This window comes from Dryas octopetala, chromosome 7 (genome assembly GCF_963921425.1).
Source record: "Dryas octopetala chromosome 7, drDryOcto1.1, whole genome shotgun sequence".
Lineage (NCBI taxonomy): Eukaryota > Viridiplantae > Streptophyta > Magnoliopsida > Rosales > Rosaceae > Dryas > Dryas octopetala.
In genome coordinates this window covers 12,714,269-12,733,233 of record NC_141372.1, presented here as the reverse complement: position 1 = coordinate 12,733,233, position 18,965 = coordinate 12,714,269, and the positions used below count along the sequence as shown (strand labels likewise).

Genomic DNA, 18,965 nt, shown 5'->3' with positions numbered 1-18,965 from the left:
CTTATTTGGAAAAAAAAAACCTTATATTTTTTAAATAAAGTTATTTGATCATTGTCTTGTCAACTAAATAAGTCATTATTTATTTATTTTTTGAGAACATAAGGTTCGAGTTCATCTCATATCTTTACAGATATATAATGAGGTTTGTGAAAGCTGCATATTAGGTTTTAACTCTAAGAGCCCAAAATCTCAAAGTTAAAACCTAATTATATAAAAGCCAACAAACTAAAACTTGATGAAGAAGTAAAAATACACTGCTGAACACTTGAAAAATGGCTGCCGAGCACTCGGTGCCTGGTATGTGTGAAAAATAGAAACTAATGGACCAATATTATGTAACATGAAATAGTTACAATATTATTGGATTTTAGTTAGGATTTTAAAAGTCATAAGACTTTAGTCAATAAATTATAAAATTAAAATACCTAAATGAAAGTCTCCCAAAAAAATTTGGCCAATAACCACCAATTCTTTGCAAATGGTGCTAATTTGGCACCTATATTAACTTTTCTGTTAGATCATAAACTTTTTTTTTTCTAAATTTCTCATTTTGTCCTTGAATCGAATTTAAAAATTTATTTTGCACAAATCTTTTGGCACGAGTTCCGTTCGTGTCAATTAGTTTATTTCTATTGTGTGTATAATTTTTTGAAAAAATGTTGTTAGTTGTTCCTTATGCATGAATTTTTGTTATTTTATTTAAAATATTTATAAATTAACAGATTAGTTGTTTACAGATTTATTAATGGTAATATAACTTTTTTTTGTTTTACTTTTAACATCCTAATTAATCATGGATGAATTATGAAAGTTTGAATGTTTCACTTAATTGGTGTATTTGCTATCTTTGCGTGTTTGAAAATCGTAAAGAAGATTGGGAGAACTTTAAAATGGGTCTAATGGATTATTTGCATTAGAAGTAAAGAATAGTTAAGAAAATAAGAGAGTGACAACTGATAAGTAATGCTAAATAAATGTACTAAATTTTTTATACGTAATCTTAAATCCCATTTTTTTAATTTCTTCAGCTGCTTTAATAGTAGTGGAGAAAACTGAAAAGCAATATGTGGGTATAAAGATGAGTAAACAATGTTTTTCTCGATTTCAGTTTGTTTGGTTGTGATTGGTGTTGTATTTTCATGTAAGCTTGAGAAACAGGAATTAATAAAAACTAATCAAAATCCAATTTGTTTTGGTTTTTGTTTGATGCAGCAAAGCAAAGCAATGGTCATGATTGATTTCTTGAAAGGAAAGAGAAGGGGGTGGCACACTGGCCAGTGGCCACTGGCACATGAATTAAAGCGAGGGTAAAAAGCAAAACTTATGGTTATGGAGGTCAGGAGGTGATTAGAAAAAGTAAAACACATAATATTGTTTTAGGTTTCAATATTAATAAGCTCTCTTTTCCCATGCAAATTCTATGTTCTTTAACTTCTTTTGATTATAATATGAGAAGATTCGTTGGTAAATTGTTGGCCAATTTAGAGATTTTTTTTTTTTTTTTAATTTGGGTCACGGGTAATTAAGCCTTGCTTGTGCATTGTGCTTTTTGGTCATGTCATGGGGGCCATTTGCTTTACTTTGCGAAAATGTCTTACATGGCAATGAAAAGCAACCCTCTTTTATGTGAGGTGAGGTGACCTCTGTTGAAATCACGAGTAATTTTATTCAGATTCAAGAATGAAAAGAAAAGATAAAGAAATGGAATCATACTTCATTTCTTTCTGATTTGACATGGCATATTAAATTATTAAATAGCATATTTATAATTTTGCTTGCCTTGAATTCACAATGTATTATCTTAATATTAATTTGGGCATGTGATTCCTTCTGTTTTTTTTTTTTTTAGATCAGGCAGATGAAGAGTTAGTGAGCAGGCCTTAGATATTGGTATTAGTTGTGCTTTATATATTATTAATATTTGTTCTGAAATCACTATATATTCAGAGTTTAAACTAAGGGTGGGCATTTACTACCGAAATACCGAAACCGAACCCGTACCATACCGTACCGTGTCAATGTTATACCGAAAAATAATACCGATTATATACCGTACCAATACCGTACCGTACCGAGTCTAAATCGGTATGGTATAGGTATGAAACTTTCAATACCGTGAAATACCGTACCGTACCGATATATTTTTAATTTAATTATTTAATATATATTTCATTATTATGCTTTCTATACTTGGGTCTGAGTTGCTCTTGTGTTTACAGTTTTACTCTTCCTTTTGTCATTGTTGTAGTTTCTTTGGCATTGGTATATATATATATATGTATATATAGAATGGTGTGTGATTTATGATCAGTTGCTTTCTTTTCTAATTCTGTGTTTACACTGGTTGATGATGAATTGTGTTAGAATTATATATGTGCTTAATTAGTCGTTTCATGGTTAATTAAGGATCAATACCATCGGTCATAGTTCACAACAGAAATGAAAGGAACGTACAAGTTAGGTTTTGTTTTATCTTTTGGTTGGGAAAAAATATTTCTTTTTGGTTGTTAAATATTGTTTTTTGACAAAAAAAAAAGTTTAAAATGTTGGTATATACCGAAACCATACCGAACCATACCGAATTCATAGAACACTGGTATGGTACTAGTTTTAAAAATGTCCATACCGTACCGATACCGTATCGAATAAAAATTTCGGTATGGTATCGGTATGGGGCTCATACCGTACCATACCGTATCGTGCCCACCCCTAATTTAAACAAGATGTTCACTTTAATGTTTGTTACATTTTATTAGATTGTTTTTAATTAGAATGAAAATGATGGTTCCTTTCTCAATATTAGGACTATGAAAGAGTGAGTGAGTACTCTAGATAGGCTTTCACATCATTCTCAGACATGGTGATTGCCTTGTTGAAAAAAGGCTCGCACTCAATGTGTTGAAGGCAAAAAACAACGCCCCCCCCCCCCCCCCCCCCTCTTTAATTTTTCTCTACATATTTAGAGTCTATACTGTTTTCTCTCTCTCTCTCTATATATATATAATCATCTTATGTTGCAATAATTATTGCTTGAGTCCTTTTCTAGATGCATTTTTAGTAAAGGATTCTTGACTTAATGATAATCTTATGACTTGTATGAGAGAGAGAGAGAGAGAGAGAGAGAGAGAGAGAGAGAGAGAGAGAGTAGAGTATGGTCCTTTCCTTCAAACTTTTGCTGTGAGTTTGCTGGGGTTATTTTGAGAAAATATGAGGAATAAATGTGGTGTATATTAATGTCACCACCTATTGGTAGCCCTCTTCTTTAATCTTGATGCTACCCCTAGTCCTACAGCCCCCATTTCTTTCTTCTCTTGAATCATTCCTCGTCTGGTACAGCACAGCTGTAAGGTGACTAACATTCCTTCTCTCTCCACGTTTCCATTTCTTTCTCTTGCATTTTCATAACCTTTTGTTGTTGTTATGTGTGGGTGGTGGGCTTTAATCCAAAACCTATCCAATGCCAAATCTAAAAATCAATACATATATATATCTACACCTTGCACTTGCAGGCTTGCAGCAGCCTTTAGTTTTGCATTTAATAATCTGTAGCAGCTTTTTCTTTTTATGCTTTTGTTTTCTCTTTCTTTTATTTAGTGGGTAATTATTGGAGATTAGGTGAGATATTGTCACCTTTCCATGATTACATACATTCCCATGGTAATGGTTGATTTGAATTGGGTTAGCCATTGAGATATGCTATCTTTGTAAAAGTTGATAAATAGGTTCCACGTACACCACACTTTGAGTAATTTTCCCATCTGTAATCCTTGCCTAGCTGGCCTGACCCGGGTGGATTTATCTCCTATTTGTTGTATTGATTCTAAATGATAGTTAGAAACTCAGAGTCATATTTGTGCTTGATGGTTAAGGGGTTAATGCATATATTCTTTCGGTTGTTAAATTTTACAAAAGTATTATGAATGTAATTAATTATGATAAGAATGGCTGAGAAATCATAACTTTGTGTTGGTTCTACCAAAAGGCAGATGGGTTCATGTGGGTTAATGAGTTGGGTTAATTACAAATTGGGAACTAAATGAAATTTAGCACTTAAAAAGGTCTCAACTTTTAAAAAGCACCAATAGGCCACTCTTGGTTTTGGCTACCCAGACAGGGAGGTCCATTCTTTTGATTTCTTTAAGTTTGTTTCTTCAGACAAGGTATAGTATCCATTAAGTTAGGCATCAGGATCATGAACATCAAAACATTAAAGAAAAGTGTACCAATGAGATTATCATACAACTTTGTCTTTACATTTTCTATGGGGATATAAAAAAGCTAGCTGGGGCTGGGTGAGAGCTGCATTCTTTAAATAATTCATTGGGAAGTGTGGGTGTGTCTTGTTTTTCCGTGGCAGTTAAGCTATAGAATCTCAATCAAAGATAATGGTTGCTGCTATATTTATGAACAAAAACCAAAGGCTTTACTGCTTCTAAGACCAGGTTAGTCTACAACACAAGAAGATAAATGATCTTATTGTTCAAAATTTTCTAGTCCTTGCTCCTTTTTCTTGGTAAGTGTTAATTATATGCTTAATATTGTCCTAACATTCGTATTCTTTTCCTTGATCCCATTGGCATTTTAAAGCCTGTTTAAGATAAATACCCTGTCACTTCACTCATTTATCAAATCTGGTTTCTCCAATAGCTTCTCAAAGAATGAAAATTAGGAACAAGTGAGTGAAAATGGTATGGTGTTTTGACTTTTGTCTACAATTTTAGAGCCCAGGTCTGTTGAATGAAGTTTCACTGATTTTTACCTAATCTTACAAGCAGGGATCACTCACAAGTCCATTTTTAGAGTTACTTTATGCAGTGATTATGTTGCTTTGTACATTTCTTGTTTGAAGATGATCGCTCTTCTTTCCTTGTGTGTCTGGAAGCAGGCATGCATTGATAATGCAATTAATTATATTAGACTTGACCAAAGACCTAGTTCTGTAACTGAGGAATTGTTGTCAATTTTAGTGGAGTAGGCTGTTTGTTTGGCTTTTTTGTTTCTTAATGTTTTTGGACTGAGTCTACTTCTTGCCAAACACTTTTACGAATTATTTTGAAATTTCAACAGAAGGAAATCTATTCTTTCTTGGTGGTAAATGTCTATCTTACTTTTTTACTATTCATACTTTCCTTTCCATCCTCCCTCTTCCTGTGTCTGAAGCACCTTAAAGTTAGAAATTGACACATTTAAAGTTGTAGTTTCTGGAGTCTGCTGCAAGTTTTCTTCTCTATCTATTTTGGAGCTTGTGCATAATATTGGTTTCAGCTGAGTGTTGGTTTTATACATAATTACTAGTTTCAGAAAGTTAGGGATAGAGAATATGGAAAACTGGAGTTGGAAATCTTTTTTTGGAACACTTAAGGAAATGTGATGATACAATGACAGTCTAGTGCTTGAATGCCATTAAAACGTTCAACGGAACTAGGATACTTTAAGAAAATGTTTCAATTCTTGGTTTATTACTTCTCATAGGAATGGAGTTCACTGTTTTAGAGTGGTTTTCCATAGCTCCAAAGTTGAGTTCCTAGATCAGAATGGTAATGTCATAATCTATGTGGATTGTCCTGTTCACTACTCATCCCAAGGAAACTTGTATTGCACTTGACATAATCAATTTTTGTTGTTTCATAGCATTTTATATGAGTCTAATACATCCTTTTGTTGCTAGATATTACTGTGATTTCTTGCAACATTGGTTTTGAATCATCCTCATATCAGAATGTTAATGTTTCTTTCATGTTTTATTTTTCAGCTAGAGACTTCAACACGTATGTGCAAAGACAATCTTATAGAAGAATCAATGTTAGCCACATCTGAATTAGCTTGAAGAATCCATTTGATCACTCTCACCAGTTAGTTTTTAGTATATCCGTACCGAATAACCCCCAACTCACCCACTTCCACACCCAAAATTGGCATTGAAGAAGGGATTAAGCCAAAGCCTAGTGCAGTGGGACTATGAACAAGATTGGTTCTGAAAGATCAAAGCCATGGACCATATATACAAATTCAGAACCAAGCCCATCTCAAGCAGGAATTGACCGGGAAGTGGCATGGAAAAGCTCTGGGACATCCATGAATGCCATTTCTTTTGGTTTTGTTGCCACAGCTATCTTGATATCTATGTTTCTTATCATGGCCATCTTTGAACATTTGTTTAGGCCAAGTCCTTCCTTTTCCACACCTGAAGGTGTGACTCATGGTTCTCTAGAGTCAGGACATTTTAAGAAGCATGGAATTCCACAAACAGTAAGTTTCTACTTCATATAGTTCTCAAAGTAATTACATTAGGAGAGGAATTTCATGTTGGGTTTAATATGTTTCAATATATGACTGTAAAGCCTTGTGTTTCTCAATGTCCCCTCTTGTTTATATCTGCTTCTGCAATAGCTCTCTGGGATTCAAATGATTGAGACTTCTTCACTTTTTTGAGAGATTATGTATCTTCCATTCTCAACCTTCAGAGTAGCAGTAATCTAAAAATGTGAACTGTTTGAGAATAGAATCCTACATTAGGAATTTATAGCCTTGCGTTACAATATATAATGTTCTGGGCTTTTCACCCATTGACAACTAATTTTGGGTCAGATGCTCTAATTACTTCGTTTACTTCTTTGAGCTGATCTTAATTGTTCATTTACAGGTTTCAACATCTTATGCATCTGATTTCTCAGTATTGATGCCAGGACAGCAGTACCCTACCTACCTTGCCCAACCTGCTCCTCTCCCCTGCCCAAGAGAAGGGACTTATTGGCCTTCCCATGAACATAAATTTGTACTTCCTTAGGATATACATACTTTCTTTCATTGAGGCATTATTACTGAGGCTGTTTGTATATTTACAGAAGGCTTATTCGCATAAATGCTCCTTGAAAGTAATTTTTATTCTCATTTTGCCCTTTTAAAGTTTAATCTTCTCATTTTGTTCCCCAAACTTTACAAACCCTTTTAATAAGTCATATTTCTTCAAGTCCATCAATGACTCCGTCAAAAAAGTTGACGTGTCGCTCATCCACGTAAGCGACACGTTGGATTTTTTAATTGAGCTATTGACGGACTTGACGGAATATGAGATTTATAAAGTTCGGGGATAAAGTGAGAAGATTAAAATTTAAAGGGGCAAAGTGAGAATAAAATGTTCTTTCAATGGACATTTGCGCGAACAAGCCTTTACAAAATGATCACATTTGTTCAGTTCCATACTAAACTATCTAATTTTATATATTGAAGGCTGTTTGTCAATGATTTGCACTTTCCAACTCAATTCTCTCTAATATTTTATTCTATTGATAGACAAATATTACACCAAACATTAATATGTTATTCCAAATATAATGAAGCTATGCACCAAACATTTTCCTCTGATTTATTTAGTCTGTTGCAGAGTTGAAAAAAATTTGTTCCACTAGCTTTTGTTCTCCAGACGGTCCAGAATTAGATGCAGAAAATGAAGTTTTGAAATCGAAATGACAGATTATCTTTCCCTCCATGACTTGATCTCTTCACTTGAACAATCATGTCAGTGCATGAATGGGATTGTGTGATTGAAACCGGAATCACCCGAACGCGTAATCGATTCAAAAGCTTATGTGTAAATCAAATTATTTCACGGCAAAATTGTTCAACTGAGGGAGGAATTTTAAGCTAACCTTTTAGGACAATATATAATCTTGAATTTATAAATGCTAAAATTAATAACTCATTGACTAATAGTTATTAAATCCAATCAATGAGTGCAACAAAGTGTTCATTGATGCTCAGAATCTGTCCATTGGGAGAAAAGTACTGTATTTTACGGAATATCACTCAAAAATGGAATTTCATTCCACATAATCTCATTCAGTCATTCCCTTCCTTTCGAAGTTTACAAGGCCTCTTTTTCAGTTCTGGTAAATTCATCCTAATCTCAAAATAGACACCCTACCAAAAGCCTAGCGCACCCAGCTCAGCTCATTATGCCCAACCCAAAAATTTACATCACATGAATTGGAAGTGACATCCCCCCTGCCCTTTTGTGAACTTGTCAACGTAAGAAATCTACATTCAAAACAAATATCACATCAAGCTGAGAAATGAAATATACAGTAATATAACAGCCTTGGCAACCTTCCAATTTCTTCTCACATCCCCACCATTCTTCCTCCTTTTAGTACCATACACATCTATACCATTTTAACTTCATTTTTTCTTTGGAATGATTTGCAGTTTCCTCTAAAAAAAAGCAGAATCGGCTAATGTCCCTCCAACTCTTCTTCATCAGGTAATATTACAGTCAATAAAGAATACTTCACACGAAGTGATATCCTTCCCTTTTCGACAACTAGTCTTGCCCCAGACACAACCCAATAACCTGGATTTTCCTGTGGCCCTCTTGTCATCTCTGTTGTATCGACAAATTTCCGAAGCTTTGGGGCCTGGATGGGAACTGGAGGACCCCCAGGGTAAACAGCAGAGTTTATGTTCACATCCGCTGCCCGTGGAGGTGGCTTATGAACTGTTGTAAAATGATGGCTGATTAGTGTTGATATGAGTCCAGACTTATGTGCCAAGCCTGGTGATCCATCCCACTCAGGATGCTTTACAACTGTAGCTCCGAAAACAGTAGAGAAGCGGAGTCTCAAGAAGAGGATATTCTTTATTCCATAATTTTCAACCTGTAACTGGGCTCCAGTTACTATTGAAAAATCCTCATCAGACTCCACAGGAGCAGTGCAGACATGAGAGAAGTTCTTCCATTGGACTTTCTCATAGTATTTACGATCATAGGAATCATGACGGAAGTTTCCATTTGGATCATCTTCGAGATGGAAGATTTTCGGAAGTGAGGAGAGGTGCTGTAAGTGGATGGCCAAGCGGTTGCTTCTTTTGCCTTCTAGATACAGCCGCAGACCAGTCACTGGCCTCTTTCCTACGTCAACCTGTCGTCAACATATAACATATAATGTTTTTTCCCGAAAGAAAACTATTTTAAAGCACACCAAATACTCAGAACACATGGTATAGTTTGTACAATCAAATAATATGTAAATGACCGCTCAAACAGATGTCATTACCAATTCAGAGAATTACAGAACTTGGATATGAGTACATAACAACAAAAATTCTCTATTACCTTCTGTTCTGAGTGTTCCAAGAGCGGAAGATAACAAGAAAATTTTTCCGAAGTAAATGGATGAATGTCCAGTTCAAACATCAAAGTGCTAAAATTTTTTGTCCAGTTTAAGGGCATGGATGTGAGTCTTCGACCAAAAAAAAAAAGGGCATGGATGTGAGTCACCATACATGAACATGAAACCTTTATGACCAGATCACTCAGATGCAACAGATATTAGGGAAAAAAACAAAAGGTAAACATGAGAGGCTTTACCGGACTCGTGTTGACATACAGCTTGGGCCCCATTAAGCTAAACTGTAGAGATGCATTGCTTTGCTGCTTCCGCTGTGGACCAAGGGGAAGTTCACTAAAAACTGGCGCCCACTGCCTTGGCAACTGAAATTCCAAAAACTGATGGAGCTCCTCAATTGGTGGTTTATCTGTAAGAATAGGAGCAGAACTAAGTTTTCTCATGATACTAGTAAACTCCTATCATGCTAAAATGTTTCTGCACTAGAATAAAAATGAGTAGAGAAAGGGGTCCGTGAGAAATGCCCTCTTCCTGTCCTTATTCAGTGGACATCTTGTCCTCTCTGTTTTGTATTGCATGTATTACAAATTTTAATAAATTTTTGTTACTCATAAAAAATGTCTAAGAAAAAGAATGAGTATATCAAGAAAGATGAAGAGACTTCAATAATGGAATGTCATTATAAACAGGATTTTGCGAACAATTTCAGAATAACCTTAGGGTCCCTGTAAGGAGCTTTTCATGAGGATACAAATCAATCTTATTAAAGAGATATAATAGAAGCATGAATTAACATAATAATTTGAATCAAGATTTAAAAGCAGTAAATAGAAAATGAAATGCAACAGATATGCAAGCAGAAATTTTGCTCACATCGTAAATAAAGATTTATGGCATGGCTCAAGAATCCACTCCCTGGGACTCCATTTAACAGAGAGGTAATTGGTATAAAGGACATTGAGATCACATCAGGTTCAAGTTGAACAGTTTGCAACCATTCATTATGGGATAGGTTTCTAGCATCACTTCCACCCCTCCTCTTGCAAACGCTTACAATATCCTGCAACTAAACTAATTTAGTGGAGAAACACAAGAAATGAAGAATTCAAAAAGTAAATAATTTATAAGGATATCTGATAACAGATGAATTCAGATAGACAATAAAAAACGTTCATAATAAAACGCACTTCCTTGTGTGAATAAGAACTTGATGGACTAGTATCTGCAAACCGCAACCGCTGCTCCCTAATTCCGAACTGAAACACAAATGATTAGAATATTAGATAATATAATCAAAAACAAAAAAAAGGATAACTAACTATGCATGCAGAACAAAGGGGAGAAAGAGAAAAGCAAACTTGAGCAAATTCAAGACAACTTTATTCTTGTATTCTAAAAATCAATAGGCAAAACTAAGGTTCAGTTACGAGGAGGGGCCTACTTATATCGGCAATCCATTGTTGATAAAATATATATATATGATTATAGGAAATCGAAAATAAAATCCACAAGGACAAGGAAATAACTAAGCCCTACCAAAATAAAATATAAACAGAATAAAATAGCATAATTATTGTTCTTGCACCTACACCTAAAATGGGTACTAGGCCACCAGAATAAGCCCATTTAACCCAGCTCACAAAATAGTTTGCACATAAATCAAAATTAAGAACTAAATTTAACACATAATTACATTGGAATATTAAAACAAGAAGGTAGTTCAAGCCAGGAAACCTATGCAGATGATCATACTCTGATCAGGCACAAATAAGATTTTACATTATGAAGATAAGAACTATTTTTAAGACCATTAGCTTGGTGCTATGATCAAATATTGAAACCTTACACAATACAAACACAAGTGTCTGTGGACATGTTTAAACCTAGCAATGATAGAGGTGCAAAACCGTTGATTAGGGAAAATCATGTCCGAATGAGTGCAACACAACATTTCACATATCTAGCAAGAGATCATTACTCATTATCCTTAATAATTGGAATCAGGAAGTGGGATGTAAACCTATATGATATTTCAGAAGTTATGTGCTTTTTCTATTTAAGTGATGATCCATTTCTTTGCTTTCCATTTTGTAATGAGGTGGAATGTCTAAGAACAGAAGCAAAATCCTTTACAATGAAGACCCATTCTCGCTATTATACAATTCTATAGTTGAAATTTAGATATAGTAACTGTTTGCAGTTTTCTCATCTAACAAGAAGTGGTAGGAAGGATTCATTAATTGGTTGATTATTCTCCCTTTACTAAAATGAAGCTTCCATGTGATATTTAGTTTAAAAAGTGGAGTGATGTTAGCCTCTCTGATACTTTAATAAGTCACTAGAGATTGATCTTTTGGAGATAAACAAGTCAAAGTGACAGCAAAGCCTACCTCCCATTTGTGTTGCCCATGAACCTAAGTGGCCTCCTATGGACTGCAGTACCACCCCAAGGGCACCAAATTATTGAAAAAGAAAAGTTAAAGTAAAAGATGCTTTTCACCAATGGTTGAATTGCAAGGTCTAAAAAATCAATAGCATGTCATCATTCATGATTTTCTCTTGTAATAGGAAGTCCACTTCATTGAAGTTGAAAACCCTCATTAGTTGGTTAACGTCTTTACTAGAGTTAGGCTTTAACATGAATGATTGCAATTACAAAACTTTTGATCAAATTTTGCCTTCAACAATCATGAAAGAGCAAAACAGACTCTATATGAGTAGACATAAAAAAGTATTTTATTCTTTCAATTGCATTGTAGAATGTAGATTTGTTCTTTTCTTTATATATTTTATCCCTCAATATGCAGCTCGTGTGCAAGGGTTGCACCAATTAGACACTGTACAAATACATTATTAAATTGTCAAAATAAAAATACTGACTTCATCGATCACAACCATTCTGCAAATCATAGGTAATCCAGTATCAACAAGCTATGCGTCTAATTTTAAACCCCATAAGACAACTTCACTGAATAATGGTTAACATCTTCTCAAAACAAAAAAAATTTGGTTAACATCTTTAATATAAAATGGAAACTTCAAATCAATAAAAAAAGGTTTGCAAGTCACAGTCTAATAATAGATTAATCAAAAATAAAAAAATAAAAAATAATCAACTCAATATGATATAATTGATTAAGAAATCCTGACAAATCTTGGAAATGATACGTATCTATCCCACATAAAGTACTAGAAACTCTGGAATACGAAGATTCAGAATTATCAACAATAAAGGATATTAACTAAATATATGATTGATTTGAATAATTTAAATGCTCAGCTTAATATAGAACTAATTTAACTATCAGAGACAAGTAAGTCACGAACCTTGTCATTCTTGTAAGCTTGTTCTGAAGACATACTAAACTGTCCATTGGCATCTAAAAACCTTTTATCTGCCATATCTTTTAATCTTTTCTGTATATCAGCTGGTTGAACAGTTGAAGGATGCTGCTGCTTCATATATATAACATCCTTCCCTCCCATCTTCACACCAACAACAATATGGGTTCCAAATGTCTGTATAAACCTAGAATGAATATAAACTATCAAAAACACATTCCAGTTTTCAAGCAAATACAGTCTACTTAGATAGAAAAATAAAAGATATATCATAAAATAACCAGGATCTTTGGGCAATAGATGGTCATTAATGTAATGAGATTGTTGCATTCCCTAGACAATAAAAGCTCTAGAAAATAAAAGGCAACAAGTCAAAATAACATAAAGAGAAGTTTGTAAAGTTGTTGACACATCTGCTTATACATAAGAAGATTGTAAAGAAGAGTTCTAAAATAACAAAGCACACTTGTCAGGTCTTGCAACAAAGTGTTTGTTGTACAATTTGATAAACTTGAGCTATCAATCTTCAAAGTATTTCCTAGCTAGCGTAAAACCAGAAAGAAGAATTTTCTTTATTATTTGTATCATTGAATATGCCCAATACTACTGTTGACTTTGCAACAACATAACCAAACACTCGGTTTGAGAGTATGGTACAACAGACTTCTGCCAAAAATGAATTGATGAAATTGCGCACTTTCAGAATGTTGCTTGGGATTTTATGAGATAAAAGAATGAGAAAGTGGCTATGATCAAATAAGCACAAGCATTTGAATCCTCATGCATGTAAAAAGAAAAATATATTGTTATATGATTTCCACTATCCACATACTTTCTCTCTTTTGATAAGCCACTATCCACATACCTCAAAAAAATCCTACTTTATGCTCATGATTACCAACAACATATATTAATTGTTCCACTAATATTAATTAGTATGCAACAACTATATGGGAGTAAAAAATTGGCTAAGTTCTGGTTGCAGAAGGGAAAGAAAGGCATGCAATGAACAGCTCCAGAATATTTCACCAACATTATTAAATTCACTTGCCTCTGTCTTACCAGAAAAATAAATAAAAATATTTGACAAGCCTTACAAACCATGGTTCTTATCCATTATTTTCTCTTCTTTTCATTTTTCCTTTTTTTTTTCCCCCTCTGTTTTTCAGCTTTTTATAACTCCATAATACAAGACCTACAGGTGCATGGCATAGGCAAACCCAAATTATATATAAAAGGTGCATTACAATAGATAAGCTTCCTCGCAGAAATCAATAAACTGTAGTAAGGACTAAAGATATGAAGCTTTAAAGACTGAGCTTAGCATGTAGATCAAGGCTGCTGTCATCATTTGACTATAAACACATTTAGGAAAACTTCTATAATTCACCTTGCTAATGCAGCAGGTTCCCATGATGATGGGACTGCTTTTTTAACATTATCACGCAATACCATATGAGACTTTTCCAGTGCAACAGTATAGAGTGTGATGAACACCCCATCAAAAGCAAGGGTCTTAGTGTTGGCTGCATCTTTCTGCCAACACCCTGAGAATTCAAACATAGAATTGAAGAGACCTGAGGGTATTTTTCCAGTCAAAGAAATTTCCTGGTTGAACTGCTCTGACATCTGCAAGAGAGAGAGAGAAAAAATGACGGAAAAGTCACTCTCTACTCTACTACCATTCTTGATGCTAAAAAGTAAACATCAATAATAGATAAATAAAATTCTCTCAAAAGAACCTAATGTAGTATCTTGGCATATGCAACCCAGCATTCAAAACATTTGTTCATTACTGAAAATCAGGCCTAATCCGGCACCCAATCTCAATGCTTAAAAAACATGGAGCCTGGATTTTGCACTGGGACCTTTTCCTTTTTATCTTTTATCTTTTCTCATTGTTTTGTCCATTTTTGTGTTTGTTATATTAATATACTCATCAAACAATCATAGTGTTTTTAGTATAAACTTAACGGTTTTGCTTGATGTCCTCCATTACTACTCTAGATTGCAGCCATACACATAACTGTTTAAAAGCAAGCCAAGCATATAAATATTAGATTCATGATATTAGAATGGGTGTGGATCTAATTTTTATAGGAAACTGAAACACTGTATTAAATAAAGAAGAATGATACAAGAAAAGTGGACAAGTAGTCCACAAAAGGAAAAAGACTAAAAAAAAAAAAAACACCATAGCCTACAAAAGCAAACCCGCTAGCTGAACTACAAGGAAAAACAACACTCAAACAAAAACAGAAACAGAAACCACCCTAACTGCAGTCAAGTACTAAGACCCAGCAGCATCTCAATCCATAATTAAGAAAAAGAACGACTGATGCAGACATCATTAAAAAGCCATTTAAGGTTTACCAACAAAGAAGGGAAGAAAAGATCATCTAATTCAACTCTATCTTTGTGGTTGGATTAGTTTTCTGAACTGTTTGTTTAATGTGTTATTTTTTTTTTAGTTTTCTTATTTCAAGAAGGATTTGGTTGGATTTCCTATTTTTATTGGGATTGACTTTATTTCCTATTTCTAGTTGGATTAGTACTAGGATTTCTATCCTAGAATAGGTTTGCTTTCCTATTTTCAGTCGGGTTTGTAGTCTTTGAAAGATCTCTTTGTACCTCTTGGAGGACAGATTATTGAGTAATAAAGTTTTCAGAATTAGATTTCCTGCGATGGGACTGTTTTTGGTGTGAAGCCAATCTTTGGTGTGAAACCAAGGCTGGGTGTGAAGCCCCTGGAGTGATTCCAGTTATCTTTTGTTTTGTTTGCTGTGTTTTGTTTCCTCTAGTTTATCTACACCCTGCTGCCCAACCCCATTCTACATCAACAACAATCATGGAACTCAGAAGAAACAGAAAGCCCATAGCAAAGCCCAGAATCTAGCTTTGTCTCAAAGTTCAACCACTGACACCCCAGATATGCCCTGAAAGATAAGGTTTTTCCTCTCCATCCAAATCGCCCAAAACATTGCTAAAACACTGCACCTCCACAATAGCCTAGCCTTACACTACCACCAAAAGCACATAACTTCTCAGCAAACAGTGAAGTATAAGATAATTACAGCACCCGACATAATCTCACAGACTGAAGGCATTTGAACCACAAGCACAAAGCCAAAAGACAGTGCACGAAAAGACAATCAACACTCTCCCCAACACCTTTGCACATTGTGCACCAGTGTAGGAATAAGAAAATATTAGGCCTCTTCCGTTGAAAAACCTCACAAGTATTTACCTTTCTGTGAGCAATGATCCAAGCCAAAAAAATGAACCATGGTAGGCACTTTGGCCTTCCAAATCATAAGGGAAGGACTGAAAGAGGGGACAAAGTGATCCACGATTTGTGAATTAAAAGTAGACTTGCAAAAAACATAACTGAAGGCTCAAGACACTAAACTCTCCTATCAGCTCTAGAAGATGAAAGTGAGTAGTTCTCTATCAACGAGAGCAGGGAGGAAAGCTCCTCCATCTCTTGGTCTCTCAAATTTCTTCGGAAGTTAAGAAATCAGGACATGCTGGCAATCAGGACAAAGTTAAGATTCCATCCCAAAGACTGAGAATGGAAGACCCACATGCTGGAAATTGGGACGTGATGAGACTGGGACATGCTAAAAAGACTGGGAAAAGCAATATCCAAAGGTTAATAACCTACCCAGTGATCATCCCCAAAAACAAGTTATTCCACCAAAAAATTAACCTCGATGGGAAATCGCCATAACCATTTCCCTATAACAGCCACATTTCTTTTGCTTCAATTGTCAACCCCCAAACCACCTAGCAGCCAAGGCCAGGACACGGCCGCCCAACTCACTAGGTGATCCTTCCTACCTTTACCTAATTCTTCCTGCAAAAATTCCCTCATGAGCTTCTCAATTCTTTTTGCAATCTTGATAGTCATCCAAACCAGAGAGAGGTAACAAGTAGGGAGCCTAGATGAAATAGAATCCACCAATATAAGGCCTGAACAATAATGCTCTCCTCCAACCAGCCAGTCTTTTGGTGATTTTCTCAACCACCGGGTCCCAAGAAGTGGGAGCTCTAGGATTACCACCTAAAGGGAGTCCCAAATATTTCATTGACCAATTTCCCACTTCACACCCGACCTAGTCGGCTAAAAACTCCATCTTGCTCGCTTGGGAACTGATACCCACAATGAGACTTTTTGACATATTCACTTTTTGTCCTGACTAAGCACAAAAAATCTCAATAACTGAAACTAAATTCTCAGAACTCCTTTCCTTTCCAGATAAGAAAAAACTAGTATCGCCGGAAAACTGAAGATGAGACACCACTACTTGCCCACTGAACAACCCTCCACTAAATTAGACTCCACCACCCTATTTATTTGCTCAGCATACCCCTTACTCAATTGACCCACCTTACATTCTCAAAACTTAGGTTTTTGCTCAATGTACCCACCATTATACCAAATATACCCTAATTCAAACCCACAATTTTGTTTGGTAAGATATCACCAAACATTTGAAGGTTATTCGATAAAATCCTGCTGAACATTTGAAGGTTTTTGGTAAGTGGCTACCGAACATTGATAAATTGTTTGGTACTGGTCTACAGAACCAAACACGAACAAAGACTCCAACAAACGCATAAAATCTTTACTCAAATTCAAAAAATAGCAACTCATAACTCATTTAAGACCCCTTAGGGGACAATGTGAGTGCCCATTAGCCAAAATAAAAACCTTCTTGCACCAATTTGAGAGCTTGTAAGTAATAATGTGGGTCAGGGTTTACTTGAGGGTTTATGTTGAAGAAGATGAGTGAGTTTTAGGTTGAAGAAGATGAGTGGTTTTAGGTTGAAGAAGATGGGTGGGTATAAGGTGTAGTATTGGTGGGTACGAAGTAAATGAAATACGTTTTTTTAATGTCATTTGTCTTAAGTGTTTTTTTTACATAGGGACACAACTTGTCTTTTCATAAATGTTTTAAGTGGGATATGAGCAATAAAGGGGTATTAATAGAAACACCCTTTAGAATATAAAGCTTCAAATATTCAATGATAATATGCATACCAAAAACTCAATTAAACCATGTGAGAATTGCAAATAAGAACAATTGAAGATACCTGTTGGAAAGAGAGAACATCGGACCTGAAACGCGTACGCTCTCCTTTATCGCATTTTATCGATTTGGACACATTGGGGATGGTAATCCCACCAGGCAGAACAATTTCGCGACCCCCATCGTCATCAATTTCAATCAATCGGGAACTGTAAGACTCCCCTTTACAGTACTTGAGCCTTAAATCGATGGATATATCATATCCACGCCCAATTGATGCAATTGCAACTTCAGCAGCTTTGGGAGCTGGAACCTTAAGCGCCATCACTCAGCACATCGCTCTTTATCAGCAAACCAAGATCCAAATTCTGCATTACACAAAAATGAATCTAAATAAACTCAATCACAGCTATGCATGCAAAGCAGATCCCCACTCTATATATAGTTCAACATATAGTTAAAAAATAAAATTAAAACCAAATCCAGAAATTATCTTGGAGTCCAAAAAATCCACAACTTGACACAATTGTTACACAGATACCAGATCCAAGCTCAAAAATATAGCTCAATTCAAACAATTTAAGCTCGAACCAACCCAAATTACGATTAGATGTTCGAATATATAAATATTTTGCACAAATTGACGCTAATTGAATACATATTTTGAGCTCGAACTAGAAGTGACACTCACACGAAACCCAGCTGAAATGCAGTCGTTATACTCGGAATTCTCGCGAATTGTGCAATGCCAGTGCGAGATTCGGCTTCGATTATACAAAACCCTGGCTTGAGGACTGAAGAAAATTTTATTTTTTTGTGGCTACAAGAGAAAGTTTAAGAGAGAAAACCCTAATGAGAGAGAGAGAGAGAGATGTGTGTGAAAAGCACGGGAGGGAGTGAGGCAGGGAGGGAGTGAGTGAGATAGAGAGAGAGAGAGAGAGAGAGAGAGAGAGAGAGAGAGAGAGAGAGAGAGAGAGAGAGAGAGAGTGTGTGTGTGTGTCAAAGTTGTGGGGTTTGACCGAATTTTAAAGATTTTATTGACTCGTAAGTCGTGAGTGAGAAGCGAGAACCAGAAAGAAATAATAAACGTCAAAGTTCAAACTCCTAACTTTTTCAACGCAGGTTTTGTTAAGATGACTGCTGCCTCGAGATAGTTACAGCACAGCCAGTTGCTGTATTACATGTTATTATTTTTCCTACAAACTTTTCGCTAATTATAATTAGGGTTAATTTCAGTTCAGTATTTCAAATTTGTTTTAAATTTCAAACTTTAATCTAGTATCTCATGTTTAAAATCTTGTAATGTTATTTCTCATCTTTTCAATTTGTTACAATGTCATACCTCCGTCAGTATGGCTGTTAAAAAATCTCTTAAATGCTGATGTGGCACTTACATGACACTCTTACAATGATGACTGGATATCACATGGTTTGATAACAAGCCACGTCATGCCACGTGACATAA

At 35.2% G+C, this 18,965-nt stretch overlaps 2 protein-coding genes across 6 annotated transcripts; one reads left to right on the top strand and one right to left on the bottom strand.

Annotated features, from left to right (window-relative positions):
- The first annotated feature begins 3,150 nt into the window (after positions 1 to 3,150).
- Positions 3,151 to 7,187, top strand: LOC147279817 (multidrug resistance protein). Of its 4 annotated transcripts, none has more exons than XM_086251885.1 (3): positions 3,151 to 3,348; positions 5,753 to 6,249; positions 6,644 to 7,187. In XM_086251885.1, the coding sequence occupies exons 2-3, from the start codon at positions 5,959 to 5,961 to the stop codon at positions 6,785 to 6,787; spliced, it is 435 nt and encodes a 144-aa protein (XP_086108011.1). In that variant the 5' UTR covers positions 3,151 to 3,348; positions 5,753 to 5,958; the 3' UTR covers positions 6,788 to 7,187. The 4 variants fall into 4 exon arrangements, with proteins under 4 accessions (XP_086108011.1, XP_086108013.1, XP_086108010.1 ...); XM_086251887.1 differs by lacking the exon at positions 3,151 to 3,348 and adding an exon at positions 3,528 to 3,615; XM_086251884.1 differs by lacking the exon at positions 3,151 to 3,348 and adding an exon at positions 3,642 to 4,442.
- Positions 7,188 to 7,802: 615 nt separating this feature from the next.
- Positions 7,803 to 18,366, bottom strand: LOC147279816 (MAC/Perforin domain-containing protein). Of its 2 annotated transcripts, XM_086250341.1 has the most exons (8): positions 18,192 to 18,366; positions 17,565 to 17,868; positions 13,858 to 14,096; positions 12,453 to 12,654; positions 10,313 to 10,381; positions 9,999 to 10,185; positions 9,368 to 9,534; positions 7,803 to 8,918 (listed from the first exon to the last, which is right to left on the bottom strand). In XM_086250341.1, the coding sequence occupies exons 2-8, from the start codon at positions 17,823 to 17,825 to the stop codon at positions 8,232 to 8,234; spliced, it is 1,812 nt and encodes a 603-aa protein (XP_086106467.1). In that variant the 5' UTR covers positions 17,826 to 17,868; positions 18,192 to 18,366; the 3' UTR covers positions 7,803 to 8,231. The 2 variants fall into 2 exon arrangements, with proteins under 2 accessions (XP_086106467.1, XP_086106468.1); XM_086250342.1 differs by lacking the exon at positions 18,192 to 18,366 and having other exon boundaries at positions 17,590 to 17,729.
- Positions 18,367 to 18,965: the final 599 nt, after the last annotated feature.

Excerpts from the sequence above, each read along its gene's own strand:
- LOC147279816 (XM_086250341.1), bottom strand. The coding sequence starts at position 17,825 with ATGGCGCTTAAGGTTCCAGCTCCCAAAGCTGCTGAAGTTGCAATTGCA. Across the intron at positions 9,535-9,998 it reads CATAAATCTTTATTTACGAT|ATAAACCACCAATTGAGGAG; the intron begins GTGAGCAAAATT and ends CTATTCTTACAG. Across the intron at positions 8,919-9,367 it reads TGTATGTCAACACGAGTCCG|GTTGACGTAGGAAAGAGGCC; the intron begins GTAAAGCCTCTC and ends TGTTGACGACAG.
- LOC147279817 (XM_086251885.1), top strand. The coding sequence starts at position 5,959 with ATGAACAAGATTGGTTCTGAAAGATCAAAGCCATGGACCATATATACA. Across the intron at positions 6,250-6,643 it reads AGCATGGAATTCCACAAACA|GTTTCAACATCTTATGCATC; the intron begins GTAAGTTTCTAC and ends GTTCATTTACAG.